Genomic DNA, 23,169 nt, shown 5'->3' with positions numbered 1-23,169 from the left:
CATCCTGGCCAACATGGTGAAACCCTGTCTACTAAAAATACAAAAATTAGCTAGGCATGGTGGCACACACCTGCAGTCCTAGCTACTTGGGAGGCTAAGGCATAAGAATCGCGTGAACCCAAGAGGTGGAGGTTGCAGTGAGCCGAGATTGCAGCACTGCTCTCCAGCTTGGCAACAGAGTGAGACTCCGTCTCAAGAGGTGCAGGCGAGGGTGTTGACAGGGAAGAATGCGCCATGGCCTGGAAGTCAGAGCGTAGGAGTTGGCGAACAAAACACCAGCTCTCCCAGGCCAACTTCCTGATAGCTGGGACTCAGAAACTTATGCCATGCATCTAATAAACACAGGCCAGCCATGGTAGCTCACGCCTGTAATCCCAGCACATCGTGAGGCCAAGGCGAGCAGATCATTTGAAGTCAGGAGTTTGAGAGCAGCCTGGCCAACATGGTGAAACCCCATCTCTACTAAAAAATACAAAAATTAGCTGGGTGTGGTGGCATGCGCATATAATCCCAGCTACTCGGGAGCCCAAGACTGGAGAATCGCTTGAACGTGGCAAGTGGAGATTGTAGTGAACTGAGATCAAGCTGCTGCACTCCAACCTGGGCAACAGAGCAAGACTTGGTCTCAAAAAAAACCCACACACACACCGAAAACACTTACAAAGCAGTTGCCGTGTACCAGGCCCCACACTAAGCTTTTCACACAAAGCAAGTCATTTCTTCCTGATAGCCTTCCCCAGCGGTGAGTGAAGCAGGCCCAAAGTGGATGGGGAACTTGGCCCAAGCTGCAGAGCCTGCTCAGGCCCAGCTTCGCTCCAGTGGGAAGGCAGTGGGATACCACCTGGGCTACATCCCCTTCTCTGCTTCCTGGGTGGCCTGGGGCTATCATGGGAGAGGAGAGTCTGGGAACTTAGGGAGGGGGTACTTTTGTCTTTGAGCTGCAGGCCATCCATGGTACTGCATGGGGGGCTTGGTAAGACCCTTGCCACCCTCACCAGGGTGAGGACACTGCCCCATGGTGGGTGGAAGCCAAGGCTCACGGGTTGCCTCCCTTCCCTTCACCACCCCTCCCTAGAGGGGCAGCTGTGGGGCTCCTCTGAGCCCATGCCCCCCCCCCCGGTCCAGCTGCTTGCTGGGCACCATAGGGGTGAAGATCCAGCACATGTGAGGGCTTTTTCTTTTTGAGCAGGAGTCTCACTCTTTCCCAGGCTGGAGTGCAGTGGCATGATCTCAGCTCACTGCAACCTCTAACTCCAAGGTTCAAGCCATTCTTCTGCCTCAGCCTTCCCAAGTAGCTGGGATTATAGGCGCCCACAACTGCACCTGGCTGATTTTTGTACTTTTACTAAAGACAAGGTTTCACCATGTTGGCCAGGCTGGTTTTGAACTTCTGACCTCGGGTGATCCACCAGCCTCGGCCTCCCAAGGTGCTAGGATTACAGGAGTGAGTAACCTCACCCAGCCACGTGTGGGGGCTTTAATCTCCCCTGGTGTTCTAAGTGCTCCTTGGCGCCAGGTCAACAGCGTAGCCCCGGGAGGGGCTAGGGCCTGGGTGCTGGGATCGGGGTCTTCCCAGCCATGTCTGCCTGAGCCATTGTGGCCCTCTCCCCACAGGGAACTTCTAATGGATTGGGGTCCATAGATGATATCGAAACAGGTAATGTCCCAGTATGAGGGAACAGGTGGAAACTGGGGCCCTGGGTGAGGGGGTGCTTAGTCCCTCACCCCCAATGTTCCTGAGAGGTTAGGGGAGGCAACCCCCACCCCATCCCAGCCCTGTATACTAGGGGGCCCCTGAGGGATTCCCCATCCCGGGACTCCCTGGGGCATGAGAGAAAACAGTGGGTTGAGAGCCACAGACTGGCTCAAGGAGGGGAGGGCATCCCTAACCTGGTGGAGGAGGGTGCTGCCTCACAGCTGGGTGCAACAGTCCCATGGCCTTCACTCCAGGGCGCCTGCACCCCCACCTCTTCCAAAACCCTTTCCCCTCCTCTTCCTCATTGGCTTCCAGGAATGATTGCCTTTTAAGAGTTTCACCTGGAAAGGGCATTGCTTACTCCAGAGGAAGGAGGCAGTGAATGTAGACATTTAGGCATTGAGCCTGGACTAAGGGTTGACATCATAGGACTCAGGGCCCCTCCCCGCTCTGGGGCTGTGGCCTTCCTTGACCACCCCTGAGCACCTGCCAGTGGAGTCAGCCCATGGGGAAGGCAGGGCTCCTGGCAAGAGCTGGGAGAAGAAGGAAAGGTGTTGGATGAGCATCCCAGGCCTGGGACGTCTCCTCTACCCCTACCAAGCAGTGCTCCCCTTTGACTCCGGCCCACCTTATCTGCAGACTGCTACGTGGATCCTCGAGGCTCCCCAGCCCTCCTCCCCTCCACGCCCACAATGCCCCTGTTCCCTCATGTTCTGGACCTGCTGGCCCCCCTGGACAGCAGCAGGACCCTCCCCAGCACCGAGAGCCTGGATGACTTCTCAGATGGGGATGTCTTTGGCCCAGAGCTGGACACCCTCCTGGACTCACTGGTGAGCCACACCGCCCTCCTTGTGCTCCCCTGAGCCCCTCTCCCGCCTCAGCCCCCATTGTCCCAGAGGTGGAGGGAAGGCCTCCATGCTCATGTCATGTGTCTCAGGAGGAGGCCTCAGCAGGGACTTGCTTGGGACAGAAATGAAGCTGCAGTCTGCGGCTTCTTACACCTGTAATCCCAGCACTTTGGGAGGCTAAGGCAGGCATATCACTTGAGGTCAGGGGTTCAAGACCAGCCTGGCCAACATGGTGAAACCCCATCTCTGCTAAAAATACAAAAATTAGCTGGACATGGTGGCACATGCCTGTAATCCCAGCTACTTGGGGGGCTGAAACAGGAAAATCACTCGAACTTGGGCAGAGGTTGCAGATCGAGCTATTGCACTTCAGCCTGAGCCACAGAGCAAGACTTCCCTCTCAAAAAAAAAAAAAAAAAAGAAGAAGAAGAAGCTGCAGAATGTCCAGCCAGAAGGGACCATAGAGAGTCCTGCTCCCCCATGGGACAAGCTGAAGCTAGGGAGCAGGCTGCAGGCCTCCTTGCTTCCCCAAGTGCCTGATGCTGCCCAGGCCCGGGCAGTCCCGTCCTCCTCTGACCCCTCGCTCTGTCCCTGCCTCGTAGTCTCTGGTCCAGGGTGGCCTGTCTGGCAGCGGCGTGCCTAGTGAGTTGCCCCAGCTGATACCCGTGTTCCCCGGTGGGACCCCACTGCTACCACCTGTGGTGGGTGGCTCCATCCCTGTCTCCAGCCCACTGCCCCCCGCCTCCTTCGGCTTGGTCATGGACCCCTCCAAGAAGCTGGCTGCCTCTGTGCTGGATGCCCTCGATCCCCCGGGCCCCACATTGGACCCCCTGGACCTGCTGCCCTACTCAGAGACCCGGCTGGATGCACTCGACAGCTTTGGGTCGACGCGAGGCTCCCTGGACAAGCCTGACTCCTTCATGGGTAAGGCCATGGGTGGGCATGTTTAGCCCTCACTCCCTTGACAGACTGCACAGTGCTCTGGCCTCTCTGGTCTCTGGAGAATGGAGTGAGTTTCACATCTGTTTGTCCCTATCACCCCTTTGCAATCCAGGGCCGTGTCTGTGTGTTGCTGTCTCTGCAGTGCTCAGCACAGTGTGGGGCTAGGGCCTGAGGGGTCGGTGCCTTGTTCAAGATCAAGCAGAGCAGAGTTGCCACAGCCTAGGCATCTAGTCTCCCAGTCTGGTGCTCCCTGCCCAGCCTCACAGGACCTTGGGTCACCAAGCTGGTGAAACCGCATGGTATGATCCTGAGGCTGGAGCCGGGGCACAAGGTATGGGCTCCCACAGCACCACTCTGGGCTGGGTGCCAGGGACCCAGGGAAGAAGCCGGCTTGTCTGGGCCCTGGTAGGGCTAGCTTTCAGCAGTCAGACACAGCCCAGGGCACTCACCACTGAGAGGGCTTAACAGGACTATGAGGGCACAGAGGGGACTTCAGTCAGCCTTGGGGCCAAAGGAGGCTTCCTGAAGAAAGTGGTGACTCTGTGGGGTCTTGAAGGAAGAGTGCACCTGCTAGGCAGAAGAAGCAGAGGCACTAGCCTGGCACAGTGCAGGCCTGGCTGATGAGCAGAGCAGCTGGGTGGGGGCCTTGGTCTTCATGGACCTGGGAGCAAGCTAAGGAGCTTGGGCTTTCTCCTAGGGGCAGCAGGAAGCCCTGAAGATTTAAGCAAGGGGTGGACACACTCAGGCTGGGAGGCGTCTTTGCCCCAGGGGAGTGGAGAGGAGAGGATAGAGTCAGGGGTTCAGCCGAAATAGGAGAGGATGTGGGGCCTGGGGGCTTCTCTGAGTCAGCAACACATAAGGCAAAGTCCTATGAAGGCCTCTCACGCTCTCAGAGCCAGCGCCACTGACCCCTGTCTTCTCCTGCCCAGAGGAGACCAGCTCACAGGACCATCGTCCCCCCAGCGGTGCTCAGAAACCAGCCCCCTCGGTGAGTGACTCGAGCGGGGATCCAGGCCCCCTTTCCCCTCTGGGGGTTGTGGGTTCTAGAGTTGGGGAATGAGCCCTCTGCATGGGGCAGAGTGCTGCATCCCCCATGGCGGGGCACCGCAGAGGGGATGGATCAGAGATAATCACCTTGTGCCCTTCCTCACCAAGCCATGCGCTGGGCAGGCACACAGAGGGCACCACTGCCCTTGTCTGATGGAAGAATTCAAGTCTCAGAGGGTGAAGTGACTTCCCCCGGATTAGTAGCATCCCTGGTCTCCAGACTCAGCCAGGTCCTGTGTTTAAAAGACCATCTGGGCCGGACACAGTGGCTCACGCCTGTAATCCCAGCACTTTGGGAGGCCGAGGCAGGCGGATCACCTGAGGTCGGGAGTGGAGTTTGAGACCAGCCTGACCAACATGGTGAAACCCTGTCTCTACTAAAAATACAAAATTAGCCAGGCGTGGTGGTACATGCCTGTAATCCCAGCTACTCTGGAGGCTGAGGCAGGAGAATCACTTGAACCCGGAAGGCAGAGGTGGCCGTGAGTCGAGATCATGCCATTGCATTCCAGCCTGGGCAATAAGAGCGAAACTCTTGTCTCAAAAAAAAAAAGAGCATCTGATGAGGATGCTGCACTCTGACCTACACTAGCTGTGCAGTCCTGCGGAAGTCACCTAACCTCTCTGAGTCCTGCTTTCCTTCCCATCTGCTGATGGCTTGAAGGATTGGGGGAGGGCATGAACATAGGCTACAATCAGGGCCACTTCCATTTCTGTGCTTTCAGATTCAGCTTGCCTTCAAAGAAAGGCTCAGAGCCAAGACCCAGGTCACCCACTAGTCTGCAGGCTTCCCATGGCCCATCTGGTCCTGATACTCTAGATTGTTGGACCATATCACAAAGACCTCCCCTGGCTGGGAGGGTGGAAGAAGAGGAAGGGTCCTGGGCTGTGGTTTTGCTCTTGAGTAGGATGGGGGGGGTCACAGAATACTCCCCACTTCTGATGCCCAGGCTGGCCCCAGTGGCCTCAGTCATCTTCCTGTGCCCACAATGGCCTCCTTCCTCCTGTCACAGCCAGAGCCCTGCATGCCCAACACTGCCTTGCTCATCAAGAACCCCTTGGCTGCCACCCATGAGTTCAAGCAGGCCTGCCAGCTCTGCTACCCCAAGACAGGTAACCTTTCACCTACAGACTCTACCCCTCTGCCCCAGAGAGCTGGGAATCTCAGGAACATGGGATCCCAGGTGGAAAGAATCCCAGTGGCTCAGTTGGAGATAAGTGCCAGAAAACAGAAGCCTTTCTGGGGCAGAAAAGGAAAAGGGCAGGCACTTTGGGCCTGTCTCTACCAGGTACCGCCTTCACATTTCTTTCTAGAGAAACACTAACATGGTCAGACTCATTAGAGAGTGAGGGCGGTAGTAGAAAGGAGATGGGTAGGCCTGGCGCGGTGGCTCATGCCTGTAATCCCACCACTGTGGGAGGTCGAGATGGGCGGATCACTTGAGGTCAGGAGTTTGAGATCAGCCTGACCAACATGGTAAAACCCTGTCTCTACTAAAAATACAAAAATGAGCCGGGTGCGGCAGCTCATGCCTGTAATCCCAGCACTTTGGGAGTCCAAGGTGGGCAGATCATGAGATCAGGAGATCGAGACCATCCTGGCTAACACAGTGAAACCCGGTCTCTATTAAAAATAAAAAAAAAAAAAAAAAATTAGCCTGCCGTGGTGACACACTCCACTTGAACCCAGGAGGCGAAGGTTGCAGTGAGCTGAGATCGCATCACTGCACTCCAGCCTGGATGACAGAGTGAGACTCCGTCTCAAAAAAATAAAAAATTAGCCGGGCATGGTGGCGCATGCCTGTAATCCCAGCTACTCGAAAGGCTGAGGCAGGAGAGTCGCCTGAGCCCGAGAGGCAGAGGTTGCAGTGAACCAAGATCGCACCACTGCACTCCAGCCTGGGTGACTGAGAGAGGCTCGGTCTCAAAAAAAAAAAAGATCAGGGAGATGGGTGCCAAGAATGGGCACCTTGGAGGGGCTTCCCCCAGCACAGCCCCCAGTCTCCAGGGAGCAAGTAGCCAGGAAGGGAGTGGTGGGAGCTGGCAGGAGGTCCTGAGAGGGGAGGTGGCTATATAAGCAGGGGGCTGATTCCTACCCACCACATGGGCCTGCCAGCCATCACCCTCCAGTTCTGCTTCCGGAATTGTCATCTGTGTCCACCCTGCCCATAGGCCCCCGGGCTGGCGACTACACCTACCGTGAGGGCCTTGAGCACAAGTGCAAGCGGGACATCCTGCTCGGCCGGCTCCGGAGCTCCGAGGACCAGACCTGGAAGCGGATCCGGCCCAGGCCCACCAAGACCAGCTTCGTGGGCTCCTACTACCTGTGCAAAGGTGGGTGGGCTGCAGCGGGACAGGCAGCGTAGCTGAGGCTCTGCCCCCTCACCCTTAGCCGCCGCTCTGCTCCCCATCCCCATCACAGGTAGACAGAACAGGGGTGGGCCTCATGGCCGCATGGGAGGTAAGAAAGCTCAGGCTCCTGGGGCCCATCTGGGATGCATTCCGTATCTGAATGAGCGTCTCCTGCCTTGAACAGCTCCAGAGCCAGGTGGAACACATTTGCGACATTTAGCCGGAGCCGGAGCCCCTCACTGGCCTGTTCTCTGGAGTGTCAGGGGCCTACACGAGTCATAGGAAGCTGGCTTCTGTTACCACTGTAGGGCCCCAAGGGCCTGTGGGGCGGTGTGCCCAGCAGCCGCATGAAGCATGTAGGACTGGCGCATGGCAAGGGCTCCATCCACCTGGGTTCTCTGTCACTCTTCTGTTGTCACTGTTCTTATTTCTGGCTCATGTCAGCTTGGTTGGTATTTAATGGACATCCATTGTGTCCCTGACTTGCTGCTTTCTGGTCCCAGCCAAGCACCTTGGTCCTGCTGTACGGCGATGTGTGAATAGACATGAATCATTATTAGGCCCTTCCCAGTGTAGCCCTTTCATCCTCACCAGCATGCAGCCTCACAGCTCTGGAGGAGGAAATGGGGGCTTTGAGAGTGCGCCCCAGGCTCTGCCTCTTTCCCCCGACCCGGCCCCTAGCAGTGGCCCGCCCAGGCCCCCTGCACTTGTTCCTTGTCCTCCCGCCAGCCTGGCTGGTCTAAGGACGTCACTCTTGGGTCGGAGGCCTCCATCAACCACTGCCCATAGCCCATGGGATGAAGTCCAGATTCTGCAACAAGGCCCACACATGCCTGCATCCACCCCTCACCTCCTGCCCTAACCATTCCCCAAATGCGCTGACCACCCCGATTGTGTCACACATGCTGTGCCCTTTGATCCGGGTCACCCTCTGCTCCTCCTTCAAGCACTGCCTGGGTCTTGGGAAGCCCTTCTCTGTGGTGCTTCCCCTTGCAGCCACCCCCACTCCTCTAGGTCTGTGCCCTGCTTGTCCTTGTGCACCAAGAGCCTGGCAGAGAGATGGGACAAGGCAGACTTAGAGTGGGAGGAGGAGAAAGAAAAGCAGATCCCACCCCCAGGAACCAGCAGATCTCCAGGTTCTGGGCCTTCCTCTCTCTAGACAGCCCAGCCCCCAGAAATTTTGTTTTGTTTCTTTTCTTTTTTTTTTTTTTTTTTCTTGGTTGGGGGTTAATTTTAATTTTTTTTTTTTTTTTTTTTTTTTTTTTTTTTTTTTTTCCTAGGTGGAGGTGAAATAGGGTAGATCGTTTTGTTTTATGAGACAGGGTCTTGCTCTGTTGCCCAGGCTGGAGTGAGTGGCGCTATCATAGCTCACTGCAGCTTCAATCTCCTGGGCTTAAGCCATCCTCCCACCTCAGCCTCCTGAGTAGCTGAGAGTACAGGCACATGCCACCACACCCAGCTTATTCTTTAATTTTTAATTTTTTTGTATAGATCGGGTCTCGATTTGTTGTCCAGACTGGTCTTGAACTCCTTGCCTCAAGCAGTTCTGCTTCAGCCTCCCAAAGTCTTGGGATTACAGGCGTGAGCCACCATGCCCAGCGCCCCTGCCAGGATCCTTATTATCTCACTTGATTCCAACAACCCAGTCTCCTCCATTCATAGAAAAGACAGCTGAGGCTTGGACAGTAATGAGGAATCCTAGCCCAATTCTGTCTGATGCCAAAGTACATGCTCTTAACTATTTTCTTGGTGAATAATTGTTTTTAAACACCTTATATTTACTTAGAGACTTGTATACTTCTACAAGAGCAGTCCTGTGGCGTGACTGGGGCAGGAGTGATTACCGTGCTCTGCAGGTGCAGAGTGCAGAAGGGGACCTGGTGTTTGGAGAGGACTTTCCAGCTCTGCCAAGTCCTGGCAGAGGCTGCAGCAGCCTCTGCCTCACCTGTGTTGGGGCACAGCCAAACCCTGCCCAGCTCACAGGGCCAAAGCCTCACAGGCTGCAGCGGGGTGGTGAGGGTGCTGCGGGCTGCCGTCCCCGCCTGGCGGAACGTGTCCTGTTGCCTCTTTGCAGACATGATTAACAAGCAGGACTGTAAGTACGGGGATAACTGCACCTTCGCCTACCATCAGGAGGAGATCGACGTGTGGACCGAGGAGCGGAAGGGCACCCTCAACCGCGACCTGCTCTTCGACCCGCTGGGGGGCGTTAAGCGCGGCAGCCTCACCATCGCCAAGCTCCTGAAGGAGCACCAAGGCATCTTCACCTTCCTCTGCGAGGTACCGCCCACCCACCTGCTGCCACCCCATAGGCCACGGCACAGACAGGGCTGGGGATGCTCCCTGGCATGGACCACTGTGGGAGGTCAGCCCTGGAACCTGTGGGCTCTGGAGGCCTGGCCTTAGAACCAGTAGGTCCTGGACAGTCAGTAAGTCAGGGCCCTGGAATCCTGTCTTGCCAAAGGCCAAGCCCCTCATTTTGCAGAGGTAGAAACTGAGGCTGGAAAGAGAGATCATAACCCTCACACCTGCTCTTTCCTAGCAGCCGGTCATAGGCCGGGCTTGCCACGTGGTTGTTTTTGTTTCTCATTCCCAGCCTGGCACAGTGGCTCATGCCTGTAATCCATCCCAGCACTTTGGGAGGCTGAGGCAGGCTGATCACTTGAAGTCAGGAGTTGGAGACCAGCTTGGCCAACATGGTGAAATCATGTCTCTACTAAAAATACAAAAATTAGCTGGGCATAAAAATACAAAAATTAGTTGTGGTGCACGCTTGTAGTCCCAGCTACTTGGGAGGCTGAGGCAGGAGAATCTCTTGAACCTGGGAGGCGAAGGTTGCAGTGAACCAAGATTTTGCAACTGCACTTGAGACTCCATCTCAAAAAAAAATTAAAAATTAGCTGGACTTGGTGGCCTGTACCTCTGGTCCCAGTTACTTAGCAGGCTAAGGTGGGAGGATCGCTTGAGTCCAGGAGGTAGAGGCTGCAATGAGCCGAGATCGAGGCACTGCACTCCAGCCTGGGTGACAGAGTGAGACTCAATTAAAAAAAAAAAAAAAAAAAAAAGATGTCATTTCCATTGTCATGGCAGTGCTGGCAGGCAGATATCCCCATTTTACAAATTTGAAGCTGAGATTCAAGGCGGTAAGGAGCTGCCCTCCGCCACACAGACAGCACAGTGCAGAGCTGAGCTTCAAACCCAGGCAGTCTGTCCCTGGAGCCATGCCCACCTCCCAGCACCAGCTGCCACTTGTGGTCCCCACAACCAGGTCCCCAGGACACAGGCAAATTAGGGGTCTGTCTAGGGCTTCCCCCACATCCCTTGTGGGTATCTGACACTGCTGAGCTGTCCCAGACGCCATGTCCATGGCCTCACACCTCAGGCCTCCCCCACGTCTTCCCTCGGCCCCGCTGGCTTCAGTGGCCATTGCACTTCCCCGCCTGTGGCTGGCCTTGCCCTCCCCACACAGCGCTGTTCTGTGTCTCTGGGCTTGGAACCTCTCAGCTCAACTCTGATCCCAGCAGCCCCACTGAGATGTTGTTAATTCCCTCCCCAAAGCTGTCCCTGAAGACCCCGCTTGGCCTCTGGAGTGAACTTGGCACCTGCCTCCCCATCCAGTTGTAGCATGTTGAGGGCAGGGGCAGTGTCACATCTGTGTCTGTAGAGCAAGGGCTCCAGGTCCAGGTCACTGGCAGAGTTTGATGTGGCTCAGTCCAACCCTTATCACTGGCATCACCAGCCCTTCCCCCCAACTCTTCCAGTTTGGGACTTGTGCCTACCCCCTGCAGGGAGCATTGGCCTGGGAATCATAGTTCACAGCCGGGTGACAGCCTGTCGTTCATAAAACGCTTGCCATTTTGTTCGTTCTTTTTTTTTTTTGACATGAAGTAACCCCCTGCCCCAGGCATTGGGAGTGGTGGGATCAGAGGGAGGAAGGAGGGCAAGGAGGGGAGCCAAGGCCAGGTCACCTGTGAGCTGGAACCAGAGAGACAAGGCCACAGACCCTGGGACTCCCTTCCTCACTTCTCTGACCCAGGGCAGGGCTTGCAGGGACCCAGCTGTCCTTCCCCAAGTAGCCGTGCAGGGTCCCAGCTCACCCCTTTCCCAGGTGGCCATGCAGGGTCCCAGCCCTTCCCCTCCCTGGGCAGATCTGCTTTGACAGTAAACCCCGGATCATCAGCAAAGGCACCAAGGACTCTCCATCTGTCTGCTCCAACCTGGCTGCCAAGCACAGCTTCTACAACAACAAGTGAGTGGGACCTGCAGCCCAGCCTGGGGCCTGGGGGCCGGTGGAGAGTCCACTTTTCCTCAGAGGCTAAGGAAAGGCCTAGCTGAAAGGGTGCACCTAGGGTGCAAGGAAAGGAGCAGAATTTGGGAATCAAATCCAGCCTCCACCTGGAAAGGATGGGCATCACATTTGCTGAACACCTACTATATTCCAAGCATCTTATAGGGCATGTTAATTACCTTAGCAATCCCATGAGGGAGGAGTTACTGGCCCTGTTGTACAGAAGAAAAAAGCTGAGACTTGGAAGTCGCTTACTTAGCTTACTCAGCAGACAGCAAGCCAGGGGGCCTAGTCTCTGACTCTAGCCCAGCACCCTCCAATCTCATGACATCAGCATCAGGCAGTGAGGGGAGGCCTGGGTCAGGTCTGGCACCACCCCTTTCTCCCTCTGGCTCCCCTTGGTTCTGCCGCAGTGTGACTGAAGCCCAGGCCCTGCAGTCCGACAGACCAGGGTCCAATTCCTGGGCCAGTCCTGTCTTAGTCCAAGCCCAGGTTTCCTCATCTGTAAAGTTGATGATGCTCCTGGGGCTGCAGTGAGGGTCATTAAGACTCCCGGCCTGGGGGACGTGCTTGGTTAGTTGCACCCTCAGGGTGCAAGATCGGCTCTGCAGAATCAAGCTGGAAACCTGAGGGCAGGGCCCTCTGCTTGTTGGCAGCTCCATCTTTGAATCCTGAGGGGAGGGACGGGAGTAAAGCAGCGTTGGGACCTAGGCCCAGGGCTGCCTGAATGTAGGAGCCCCGTTTCTGCCCTCCTGTGTCATCCATGGCCTGGACTTGGTTCATAGATCAGGGGGTGCCCAGGGAGAGCCTGGCATGGAGAAGGTGTCCCTGCCAGGAGAGAAGTTCAGTGGGACTGCGGACTGTATCATGCCCCTCCCACCTGCCCACCAGGTGCCTGGTGCACATCGTCCGCTCCACCTCCCTCAAGTACTCCAAGATCCGCCAGTTCCAGGAGCACTTCCAGTTCGACGTGTGCCGCCACGAGGTGCGCTACGGCTGCCTACGGGAGGACAGCTGCCACTTTGCCCACAGCTTCATCGAGCTCAAGGTCTGGCTGCTGCAGCAGTACTCAGGTGAGGGCTGGGCGGTACAGGTGAAGGGTGGGTGACTCAGGTGACGGCTGGGCAGTGCAGGTGAAGGGTGCTGCAGGACTGACTGGGGGTGACAGCCCAGGGCCCCGTGGTCGCTGCAGGGGACTTCGGGAGAGTTCAGGGGAGTGGCTGTGGGGTGTGCTCTCTGGAGAAGCCGGTGTGTCCCAGGCACCACAGAGGAGAGAAGCTCTGCTCTCAGGGTGCTTCCAAGCTTGGAGATCCTGAGTTTTTCCTCTCCCAGGCACCGTCCAGGGAGCAGGAAGGGGGGAGACGGAGTCAGCTGGGCTCCTGCGGCAGCTCCAGGGTGGCCGGCAGCAAGTTCCCACTCGTCACTGAGCCTCCAGTTCTCATGGGGGAAATGGGGAGCCCCATCTCTAGATCACAGAGCCGCTGTGGGGATTTGAGGGTGTTCTTCCACTCACCCACCAGGGATTTCCTGAGCACCTTCTCTTGCCAGGGCATTCAGCCATGGTCTAGTCAAGGCCCTTACTTTCAAAGAACCTACATTTATAAGTGGTGGCCAGACAGTATATAAACAGGTGAATAACTCCTGTATTCCATTCGTGCTAGGATGCATGTATCCCTGTCATCATTTAATTAGCAACATTTTGTGGGGTGGGGGTATAAAATGTGGTACGTGTAACACTCAGTGTCTGCCTAGAGTTGATGAAATGCAGTGGTAGAATTTCAGGTATGCCTCAGGATTATGAGGAGGGTAAAGCTGAGCAATGGGGCAGAGACTCAGGGGTGGGAGCATTTTCGGTAAGATGGCTGGGAAGGGCTCTCTGAGGAGATAACTTTTGAGTAGGGAAGGGCAGGGAGTGCATTCCAGGAAGAGGGACCAGGCTGAAGGCTCGGAGGCAGAAGCAAGCGCCACACAGAAAGGACAGGCCCTGGGGTAGAGCAGCTCAGCGGAGAGGAATGAGGCCTTAGACGCTGGAGGGGACTGAGCATGTAGGAGTCTAAGCCTTAAGCACAACTGGGGTTGTTCTAAATATGATTACAGTGTCTAGAGGAGGGTTTTAAGTGGGTGGAGTTCTATGATCTGATCAATACTTGGCAAAAGTTGTTCTGGCTGCCGGTTGGAGATCGAGGAGAGAGGGCAGAAGCTGGGATACCAGGGAGGGTGGCTCAGGCCAGGGTGGTGGTGCCGGAGGTGGGAGAAGTGGTTAGATTCTGGGTGTATTTTGATGGTGGAGCCAACAAGATTTGTTAATGGACCAGATATGAGTATGAGACAAAGGAGAGTGTCAAGGTCGACTCCAAGATCAAAGCAACAGGAAGAATGGGGCTACCATGTTCTAAAAGGGGGAAGGGTGGCTGGGCACAGTGGCTCACGCCTGTAATTCCAACACTTTGGGAGGCCAAGGTGGGCAGATCACCTGAGGTCACGAGTTCAAGACCAGCCTGACCAATGTGGTAAAATCCTGTCTCTATTAAAAATGCAAAAGTTAGGCCGGGCGCGGTGGCTCACGCCTGTAATCCCAGCACTTTGGGAGGCCGAGGTGGGTGGATCACGAGGTCAAGAGATCGAGACCATCCTGGTCAACATGGTGAAACCCCGTCTCTACTAAAAATACAAAACATTAGCTGGGCATGGTGGCGCGTGCCTGTAATCCCAGCTACTCAGGAGGCTGAGGCAGGAGAATTGCCTGAACCCAGGAGGCGGAGGTTGCGGTGAGCTGAGATTGTGCCACTGCACTCCAGCCTGGTGACAGAGTGAGACTCCATCTCAAAAAAAAAAAAAAAAAATGCAAAAGTTAACTGGATATGGTGACAGGCGCCTGTAATCCCAGCTACTTGGAAGGCTGAGGTAGGAAAATTGTAATCCCCAGGAGACGGAGGTTGCAGTGAGCCAAGAGTACTGCACTGCACTCCAACCTGGGCAACAGTGAGACTATCTCAAAAAGAAAAGGGGGTGGGGAAGGCTGTAAGAGGAGCAGCGGGGTGTGGGAAGCCTGAGCTGTCTGGTGAAATTCACATGGAGATGTTGGAGGCAGCGGATGTGGGGGTTTGGAAGTTCACAGGAAAGGTCTGGCCTGTGGATACAGACTTGCAGGCCATCTGCAAGAAACTGGAGGTCAAGTGCAGTGTTTAGCCCCAAGTAAGCACCAGTGATGACCGGCTGTCATAGAGCTGTAGCCATAGGCCAAGGTGGAAGGCTGCCTCAGTCATGTGAAAGATGTGAGAAGGATGCAGAGGGCTGAGAAGGCAGGCTTCATGGAAGCGTTGTGAGCTGCATCTCCAAGGTCAGGCTCAGTGGCAAGTCTGAGGCTGGCAGGGAGACAGACTGGGGGGGTCCATGCCACCAGGCTAGGGTATTTGCCCTTTAGGGGCTGGCAGTAAAGAGCCACAGTACTGCGGCAAGCTGGTGAGCCAGGCTGGGCAGGCATGGAGCCCTAAGTGCCGGTGAGGCCAGAGGCTGCCAAGCAGGTACCAGATTGCAGCCCCACTGAGAGAGATGGGGGTCAGGAAAGGGTGCTGGGTCACTGGCCCAAGATACAGGGCCACTGGCATGGGAGAAGGGGACTCCCCACCATGGTACAGAGCCAGTATCTTTCTACTGCATTTTCCCACTCTTGGCTCCGTTTAATTCTTTCACTTCCAGTGAGGTCGGAGCAGGTCTCTGTTCCCATTTTGCAGATAGACAGAGTGTTTCCCTTGTACCCATGTCTTACTGTGGCTGGGCTAACTCGGAGTAGGGCTTCTCCAGCTGGGCCTCGGGGGGGCACTGGCACCTCGTGGACCCCCTGCCTCCCTCTTTGCTGAGCACCTTGAAGGACGCCTGTGTCTGCCCCCACCCTCCCCAGGCATGACCCACGAAGACATCGTTCAGGAGTCTAAGAAGTACTGGCAGCAGATGGAGGCGCACACGGGGAAGGCCAGCAGCAGCATGGTAAGACCTTCTGACACTATGCCACTATTCAGATTTCATGACTTGTCCCCAAATCCAGGGTAGTGTACCATATTCAGCTGTTGTGTCTTTTTTTATTTATTTTGAGACAGGGTCTTTCTCTGTGACCCCACCTGGAGTACAGTGGTATGATGATGGCTCACTACAGCCTCAATCTCCTGGTCTCAGGTGATCCTCCTGCCTCAGCCTCCTGAGTAGCTGGGATTACAGGCATGCAATACCACACCCAGCTGATTTTTATATTTCTTAAGACCATGGGGCTGGGGATGTGGGGCTTTCCATCTTGCCCAGGCTGATCTGAAACTCCAGGGCTCAAGCAATCCTCCCACCTTGGCCTTCCAAAATGCTGGGATTACAGGCACAAGGCACCACGCCTGGCCTTGCTGTGTCTCTTTTTCATTTCCTTTAATGAAAAACAGTTCCTTAGTCTTTGCCTTGTGTTGCACTGATATTTTTGAAGAGCTGGATGTTTTGTAAAACGTCCCTCCCTCTGGGCTCTGTCAGTTTCCTCATTCCACAGAGGTGATGTGTTCTCTGCTCACACATCAGGGGATGCACCATCTCAGTGTGTCCCTTCACTGGTGACAGTCTGATTAAACTTGACTCAAGTTGCCTCATTGTAAATGTTTCTCTACTGTAATAGACATCTTTCCTCTTTGAAAGTATAAGACTATACTTTCAGGGATCGTTTCTATAGTTTTTAATTAATAAATGTCTTCGGGAGGCTGGGTGTGGTGGCTCATGCCTATAATCCTAGCACTTTGGGAGGCCGAGATGGATGAGACCAGTCTGGCCAAAATGACAAAAAACTGTACTAAAAACAGGAACAAAATTAGCCAGGCATGGTGGTGGGCGCTTGTAATCCCAGCTACTTGAGAGGCTGAGTCAGGAGAATTGCTTGAACCTGAGAGGCGGAGGTTGCAGTGAGCTGAGATTGCATTGCATTGCTCTCTACCCTGGGCGACAGAGCAAGCTCTGTCTTAAAAAAAAAAAAAAAAAAAGGCCAGGCGCAGTGGCTCACACTTGTAATCCCAGCATTTTGAGAGGCCAAGGTGGGTGGATCACCTGAGGTCAGGAGTTTGAGACCAGCCTGGCCAACATGGTAAAACCCCATCTGTACTAAAAATACAAAAATTAGCTGAGTGTGGTTGCGGGCACCTGTAGTCCCAGCTACTCAGAAGGCTGAAGCAGGAGAATCACTTGAACCTGGGAGGCGGCAGTTGCAGTGAGCCAAGATCACACCACGGCACTCCAGCCTGGGTGACAAGAGTGAGACTCTGTCTCAAAACGAACAAAAAAAGATCTTCAGGAGAAATACGTTGAGACCTTGTAAATACCCTAGTACTGCTCGGACTGACACCACTGATTGTAGTATCCTCTCCCCTCCCTCCTGATCTTCGCCATGGTCCTGAAGATGGGAACCATGGGATTGTGGCATTTGCAGATGGGGAAGCTAAGGCTGAGAGATTGTTAGTGACTTGCTCAGGGTCACACTGAGTGGGGCAAATCCCAGGTTCTCTGACATCCTGTCCAAGGTTCACTCTGCTCCCTCCCCACCTGCGGCATTCTCCGTCACCTGCAGGTGGGGATGGTAACCCTGGCCGCAGGTGGGAAGCAGTGAGGGGCCAATGGAGACACAGGAATAGGACACAGCTCCTGAGGGGAAGCTGCTATGGCAGGAGGATCACGCCTGGCAGTCTGGAAGAGCAAGGGCCTGGCGTGGTGGCTCACACCTGTAATCCCAGCACTTTGGGAGGCTGAGGCTGGCAGATCATGAGATCGAGACCATACTGGCCAACATGGTGAAACCCCATCTCTACTTAAAAAAAAATACAAAAATTAGCTGGGTGTGGTGGTGCGAACCTGTAGTCCCAGCTACATCAGAGGCTGAGGCAGGAGAATCGCTTGAACCCTGGAGGCAGAGGTTGCAGTGAGCTGAGATTGTGCCACTGCAGTCCAGCCTGGTGACAGAGTGAGACTCTGTCTCAAAAAAAAAAAAAAGACCACGGGGTGACCCTGCACCAGAGGCTCCTGGGAAGATAGGAGGCTCAAGGTTACATGAGCGAGCAGCGACAGCTGGTGCATTCGCAGAGCAGCAGGTTGGCCAACGTAGCCAGATGAGGGGGTTCAAGGTAGCAGGAGACAAGGCTGATTGAGTACTTTTCCCACCTCTGGTTCCCAACTCTGTCTCAAAGGTGCAAAAGAGCAGGCCAAAGGCTGGGGCATAGGACAGGGAAGGAACGTGGCAGGTGGGGCCTTAGAGACCAGCAAGGCCTTGCCCTGGTGGGAGGGCCAGAGACCAGGGCTGCCCAGATGCCCATCCCACCACCCAAGGCTGATGCCTCCCCCACTGGGGTGGCTTCCCATCTCCTGTACCGCCTACTCGCTACAGGCTTGGCACTCATAACCGGGTGAGTTGGTCAACATGAGGCAGTGCAGAGACTGTGGGAGCTCACAGAATGGACAGCTGCAGCTTAGTAGAGCCCCAGGGCAGGATTCCCACAGGAGACGCACTTGAGCTGAGTTTTGACGGATAGTTTCTAGAACAAGCTGGATGAAGAGTGGAGGAAGGACAGCTGGAACAGCCTGTGCAAAGCCAGGGAGGTGCGGTGGAGTGGAGCTTTGCCTTGGGAAATGCAGCATCCACAGAGCAGGCCTCCCAGGGAGTCGGGCGAGGCAGGGACCAGCCACAGGGTGGAAAGAGGGGCCCCGTTCCAGGCCTGGCTCCCCTGAGAAGCCCTTGGGCCTGCAGTTGGGAGGTCACTGTCTGCCAGGAGGACCTGGGAGAAGACCAGCTTATTCCAAGGTTGTCCGAGAGGCCACCTGTGTGGAGACCCCGGGGCCTCAGGCCTGGTGCCTGCAGCTTCACCAATCTCCCTTTCTTGCCCCCATAGGGTACCCCGAGGACACATGGCCCCAGCACTTTCGATCTGCAGATGAAGTTTGTCTGTGGCCAGTGCTGGAGGAACGGGCAGGTGGTGGAGCCTGACAAGGACCTCAAGTACTGCAGTGCCAAGGCCCGGCACTGGTGAGTGGGGTGTCAGGTTGGGGCTTTGGTGGGATCGGGTCCACCCGACCACCACAGGTATGGAGGCCAACTCAGAGAGGCCAGGGCTCTCCACGGAGGTCACACAGCACACAGGCTCGGCCCTGACCTCTCCCCAACCCTGCTCTGTCCTGCAGCTGGACCAAGGAGCGGCGGGTCCTTCTGGTGATGTCCAAGGCCAAGAGGAAATGGGTGTCAGTGAGGCCACTGCCATCCATTCGCAACTTCCCACAGCAATACGACGTGAGCGCTGGGACGGGGGGCTAGGGAACCCCCGAGGAGGCAGCGATGCTTTCCAGCGGGACTCAGAGACTCTCCCCATGCCCACTCCACAGCTCTGCATCCACGCACAGAACGGCCGAAAGTGCCAGTATGTGGGGAATTGCTCCTTCGCACACAGCCCGGAGGAGAGGGACATGTGGACTTTCATGAAGGAGAACAAGAGTGAGTGGGCAGGAGGGGCGGGTGGGCCTGTCCTGGGGTCTCCTCATCACTGAATATCTCAACTCACCGGCGGGCCCAGCTGGCTGGGCACGGTGGCTCACACCTGTAATCCCAGCACTTTAGGAGGCCGAGGCAGGTGGATCACCTGAGGTCAGGAGTTCGAGAGCAGCCTGACCAATATGGTGAAACCCCATCTTAAAAAAAAAAATCAACTCACTGGCAGGCCCGAGAGTGCCTACTGCACCCCCTTTTGCTGCCTGAGCCCTGCTCTACCCACCCCAGGCCGGGCCCATCAGCCCATCAGCCTATCAGCAGGGCTTGGAACACCCACAGCTCCCAAATCAAGCAAGGACCATGGGGCAGAACGGATGGGGAAGCCCCTCAGCAGGTTCTCTGTCCCCTGTTCCCTGCCCAGTCCTGGACATGCAGCAGACCTATGACATGTGGCTGAAAAAACACAACCCAGGGAAGCCTGGAGAAGGGACCCCCATCAGTTCTCGGGAAGGGGAGAAGCAGATCCAGATGCCCACGGACTACGCGGACATCATGGTAACGCCCTCTTCCTCGAATGCTCGGGGCTGTGGTCTGAGCCTGACCTGGGAGGGGCAGCCTGGAGGGCCCAGCTGGCAGACACTCAGCCTCTCTGAGGGAGGTTGTCCAGGCAGAGGTGTGAGGGACTGGGCACCCATGGTGGCTGTCCCCCCAGATGGGCTACCACTGCTGGCTCTGCGGCAAGAACAGCAACAGCAAGAAGCAGTGGCAGCAGCACATCCAGTCCGAGAAGCACAAGGAGAAGGTCTTCACGTCTGACAGTGACGCCAGTGGCTGGGCCTTCCGCTTCCCCATGGGCGAGTTCCGGCTCTGCGACAGGTGATCCTGGGAGGGCAGGGCCTGGAGGGACACGGGGTATGGCCCGAGGAGATGGGAGTCTGTGGCCATCTCTGGCCCCTCTTGGTGTGGAGGCGGTGTGCAGAGCGTGGTGAGGCTTGGCTGTGAGTGCAGCCATTGGGGTAGGAAAGGATGAGATTGGAGGACTGGACTCAGACCTATCCAGACCCCTAATTTGCAGGCGTGGAGCAGATCCCAGAGAGGGTCAGGACACCCAGGTTTTCCCTGAACTGGGACCCAGCTGCCCGGGAAGAGGCTTGTCTTGCCCGGGGGAGGGCAAGTGGCCGGCCCAAGATTCACAGGCTGGGGTGGGAAGGGCACCAAGCTCAGGCAGTGAGCCTCCTCCACCCACAGGCTCCAAAAGGGCAAAGCCTGCCCGGATGGGGACAAGTGCCGCTGCGCCCATGGACAGGAGGAGCTCAACGAGTGGCTGGACCGGCGCGAGGTGCTGAAGCAGAAGCTGGCCAAGGCTCGCAAGGACATGCTGCTGTGTCCACGGGACGACGACTTTGGCAAATACAACTTCCTGCTGCAAGAGGACGTGGACCCTGCCAGTGCCACTCCAGAAGCCCCTGCTGCTGCTGCTGCTGCCATCACCGGGGAGTAGGGCCAGGTGTCGGCCATGGGCAAAGTCCTGGGGCCAGGGGGTGGGGTGGGGACATAAGGCCTGATAGAAGGGTCAGGGCTGGCCAGTGGGGGGCTGGGGGGCCGCCCTTATCAGGCAACCCCCAGCCCCCTGGGGCCCTGTCCATCTTTTCCCCACCACCACCCCGGGTGTGCATACCCAGGTGCACATGCTGCAGCCCCAGAGGCCCCAGGGTCCTCATCCCACTGAAACCTGGGCAGCCCTTCCTTACCCTCACGGCTCTCCTGGTTGAGGAGGGAGGGGCCTGGCTGACCCCTCCAGCTTCAGCCTCCAGCTTTAACTTCTGTCTGCTCCTAATGGGGCCCAAAGCTCAGGGCTGGGGAGCCTGGGGTCCCCACTTGAATCTGCAACAGTAGGGTCCTTCTCCCTGCCCCATCCTCACTCCACCCCCTACCCCTGGGGGCAAATCAGGACATAACAGAGGGCAGAGGCCCCATTAGCTTTAAAATGTAGCCCCAGGAAGAAGCTGGGAACACTGTACTGGTCACTTACCCTCTGGAGCCTCAGCTTCCCCTCTGGAAGGATGGGAGGAGCTGGTCTAGATGATCTTTGGAGCCTAAGGAGTCTTGGCCCTTTGAGGCCACCACCTGAACCCTGCTCCCTCATGGGCCAGTGAATATAGATTGTAGGTCCTCAGAGCCTTCAGAGATGATCCAGCCCAAACCCCATTTTGCAGAGAGGAAAACTGAGGCCTAGAAGGGAGGACTGGTCTGCCCAGGTTCCCAGCACAAGGCAGAGCTGAGGTGAAAACAGGGCTCAAAAGACTCAGGGCCAGTTATTGGCTGAGCCCACGGTCCCCTCAGCAGGGATGTGACGGTCTCTGAATCAGTGTGCAGCTGGGGTCCCAGGCAGTGCTGCCTGGGGGCTGGGGAAGGGAGGCCCAGAGGAGGGCTGGCCATGTGAGCACCCCATGAAGGGACTGCCCCCTTCCGAGGATGGTCTCTTGGGGTACAGCAGCAGAGGTTGCCTCCCCACGTGCACTCTGGGAAAGGTGGCAGAGGGCAGGACACCATGAGCTCAGGATCTGCATGAGACATGGGAGGTGGGAAGGGTGAGGGTCTGGGGGATGTGGAGAAAAGGGAGGCTTGACCTCGGGCACCATGGGCCACTCCAGGATAGGACACACCCCTCTTTCTTGGGGACCAGGCATGTCCTCTCCTCTAGACCCAGACACACAGTTATAACCATCTGTCCTAGCCCCTCCCTGATCCCTGGCCCTACCAGCTGCCTGGGACTCCAGTGGACCCCCAGCCCCTGCCCCCACCCACCAAGGCCTCTCATCCCTCTCGTCTGACATGTCTGTGTGCACCCCATCCTCTCCACCCCACCCTCCATGGGCAGATCCAGCCTCCCCTGGTTCCCCAGACATTCCAGAATGCCCCACACCATTGGCACAGGAGTGGGGCAGCCCCGGAAGGAACCAGGGATTAGGCTGTGGAGGGGTGAGGAGGAGAAAAGGGACCATCCCATTCTTCTCAAGCAAGGATTGCCAGTGCGTGCTGACACAGTGATGGGCTGCCCAGGGCTGGAGGGAATGCTGTTCCTCCCACCGCCACTGCCCGACCTTTCCTGATAATCGTAGCATGCACCCTTTCCTCTTCCCTGCCCCACCCCCTAGCCCAGCAGGCCACTGCAGTTTGGGTGCTGGTGGTGTGCCTGGAGGAGAGGGGAGACCACACCCAAGTTGGGGGCCGTGGCTGTGATGTTGATGATACTCGTTTTCCCTGATCCGTGGTGTTGCAGTCTGTCGTCACCAGCCTTGTTTCTAGTGTGTATATATGTCGCCCCCGTGATGCATATATACACAGGTATTAAATATATCGCTCTATATAATATTATATATGTGTGTGGTATCCAAGGAATCACTTTTATGAGGGCTTAAGATAAAGAATTTGGCCAGAAAATGCAGCCATCCTTGTGTGATTAGGAGGGTTTTGGGGGTCATCGGACTATTTGCAAGGCGACAGGGACTGGAGCCGTGGCTCAGAGGTGATTCGGGCAGCCAGGGGCAGGAGCTAACCTCCCCAGGCCCAACTCTGCCAGCTTCCCAGACCACCCCCATCGAGTGCCGAGAGAGTGGGAGTGCTCAGGGAAGGAAAGTGATTTGTATTTGTCTCCCCGCCGAAAGGAACAGGATTCAAGACCAGAGTTTTAATCTTCAGCCTGTGATCTGTCCAGGGACCCTTGGGATCTGGGGCTCCCTGGCCTGGCCAGAGCTGAAGCCCCCACAGGGTAAGGAAGGGAGAGTGGGAGGCAGAGTATGATATGGCGGGGGAGCAGACAAGAAGACACTTTTAATGATGAGGGTAATTATTTCAGTTGTGAGCCCTCTAGGGCCCCCAGCTGGGAGGCTCAGAGGGCGGAATCCAGGACCTGTGTTTAGCCCTAGCAGGCAGGGACAAGATGGCATGGCAAGCATGGGGCCGGGGGTGGGTAGGGAGGGATGCTGCATTTCTCAGCTGGGCAGTAATCAATTTAATGGTCCTTTAAAATGTCTGTGTATTAAAAATTTAAGAATACCACACTTTAATATTAAATATTCATAAGGTCTAGTATCTTGATAATAATGTAGATGTTTTAATAACAATTTTTGTCCTTCTTAAAATAAAATGAAAGAAACTTGCTTATTTAGCCTTTGTTCTAGAAAATAAACTTGTGCACTTTGACCTCTGTCCCCAAGGTGTCGCTCCTGTTCCTCCCCATCTGGCACTTGTATCCAGGGCCTGAGCTGCTCTGTCCTCTTGGGACAGACCTGGCCAGTGCTAGCTATTCTGAGGAATGTTAGGCATGCCAAGGGGTAAGGGGCAGGTCTGTGTCCCTGTGTACACACGGAGGCCAGCTGACCCCGGCTCAGGCAGCATCTCACTGGCAGCAACAAGCGGAGCTCTATACAAGTGGCCCAGCAGCCACCCTTCCCTGGCTCATATGCAGCCTGCCTGCTCTCAGTCTTCCACGTGGAGCTGCCAG

The 23,169-nt window shown here is 56.1% G+C and overlaps 1 protein-coding gene across 2 annotated transcripts in view; it reads left to right on the top strand.

The window, feature by feature from the left end:
* Positions 1-22,868, top strand: part of ZC3H7B (zinc finger CCCH-type containing 7B) — a 43,453-nt gene extending 20,585 nt beyond the window's left edge. For both annotated transcript variants that reach the window (XM_017510355.2, XM_017510354.2), the window contains 16 exons: positions 1,615-1,657; positions 2,336-2,526; positions 3,147-3,468; positions 4,416-4,474; positions 5,547-5,646; positions 6,706-6,867; positions 8,960-9,165; positions 11,034-11,134; positions 12,065-12,246; positions 15,075-15,160; positions 18,073-18,206; positions 18,362-18,467; positions 18,560-18,668; positions 19,084-19,217; positions 19,375-19,538; positions 19,911-22,868. In XM_017510355.2, coding sequence (XP_017365844.1) covers positions 1,615-1,657; positions 2,336-2,526; positions 3,147-3,468; positions 4,416-4,474; positions 5,547-5,646; positions 6,706-6,867; positions 8,960-9,165; positions 11,034-11,134; positions 12,065-12,246; positions 15,075-15,160; positions 18,073-18,206; positions 18,362-18,467; positions 18,560-18,668; positions 19,084-19,217; positions 19,375-19,538; positions 19,911-20,163 — 2,352 coding nt within the window. In that variant the 3' untranslated portion in view covers positions 20,164-22,868. The remainder of the gene's footprint in view (positions 1-1,614; positions 1,658-2,335; positions 2,527-3,146; positions 3,469-4,415; positions 4,475-5,546; positions 5,647-6,705; positions 6,868-8,959; positions 9,166-11,033; positions 11,135-12,064; positions 12,247-15,074; positions 15,161-18,072; positions 18,207-18,361; positions 18,468-18,559; positions 18,669-19,083; positions 19,218-19,374; positions 19,539-19,910) is intronic.
* The last annotated feature ends 301 nt before the right edge of the window (positions 22,869-23,169 follow it).

This window comes from Cebus imitator, unplaced genomic scaffold, assembly GCF_001604975.1.
Source record: "Cebus imitator isolate Cc_AM_T3 unplaced genomic scaffold, Cebus_imitator-1.0 Scaffold435, whole genome shotgun sequence".
Lineage (NCBI taxonomy): Eukaryota > Metazoa > Chordata > Mammalia > Primates > Cebidae > Cebus > Cebus imitator.
The sequence above is the reverse complement of the archived record's forward strand: the minus strand, read 5'-3'. Positions and strand labels throughout refer to the sequence as shown.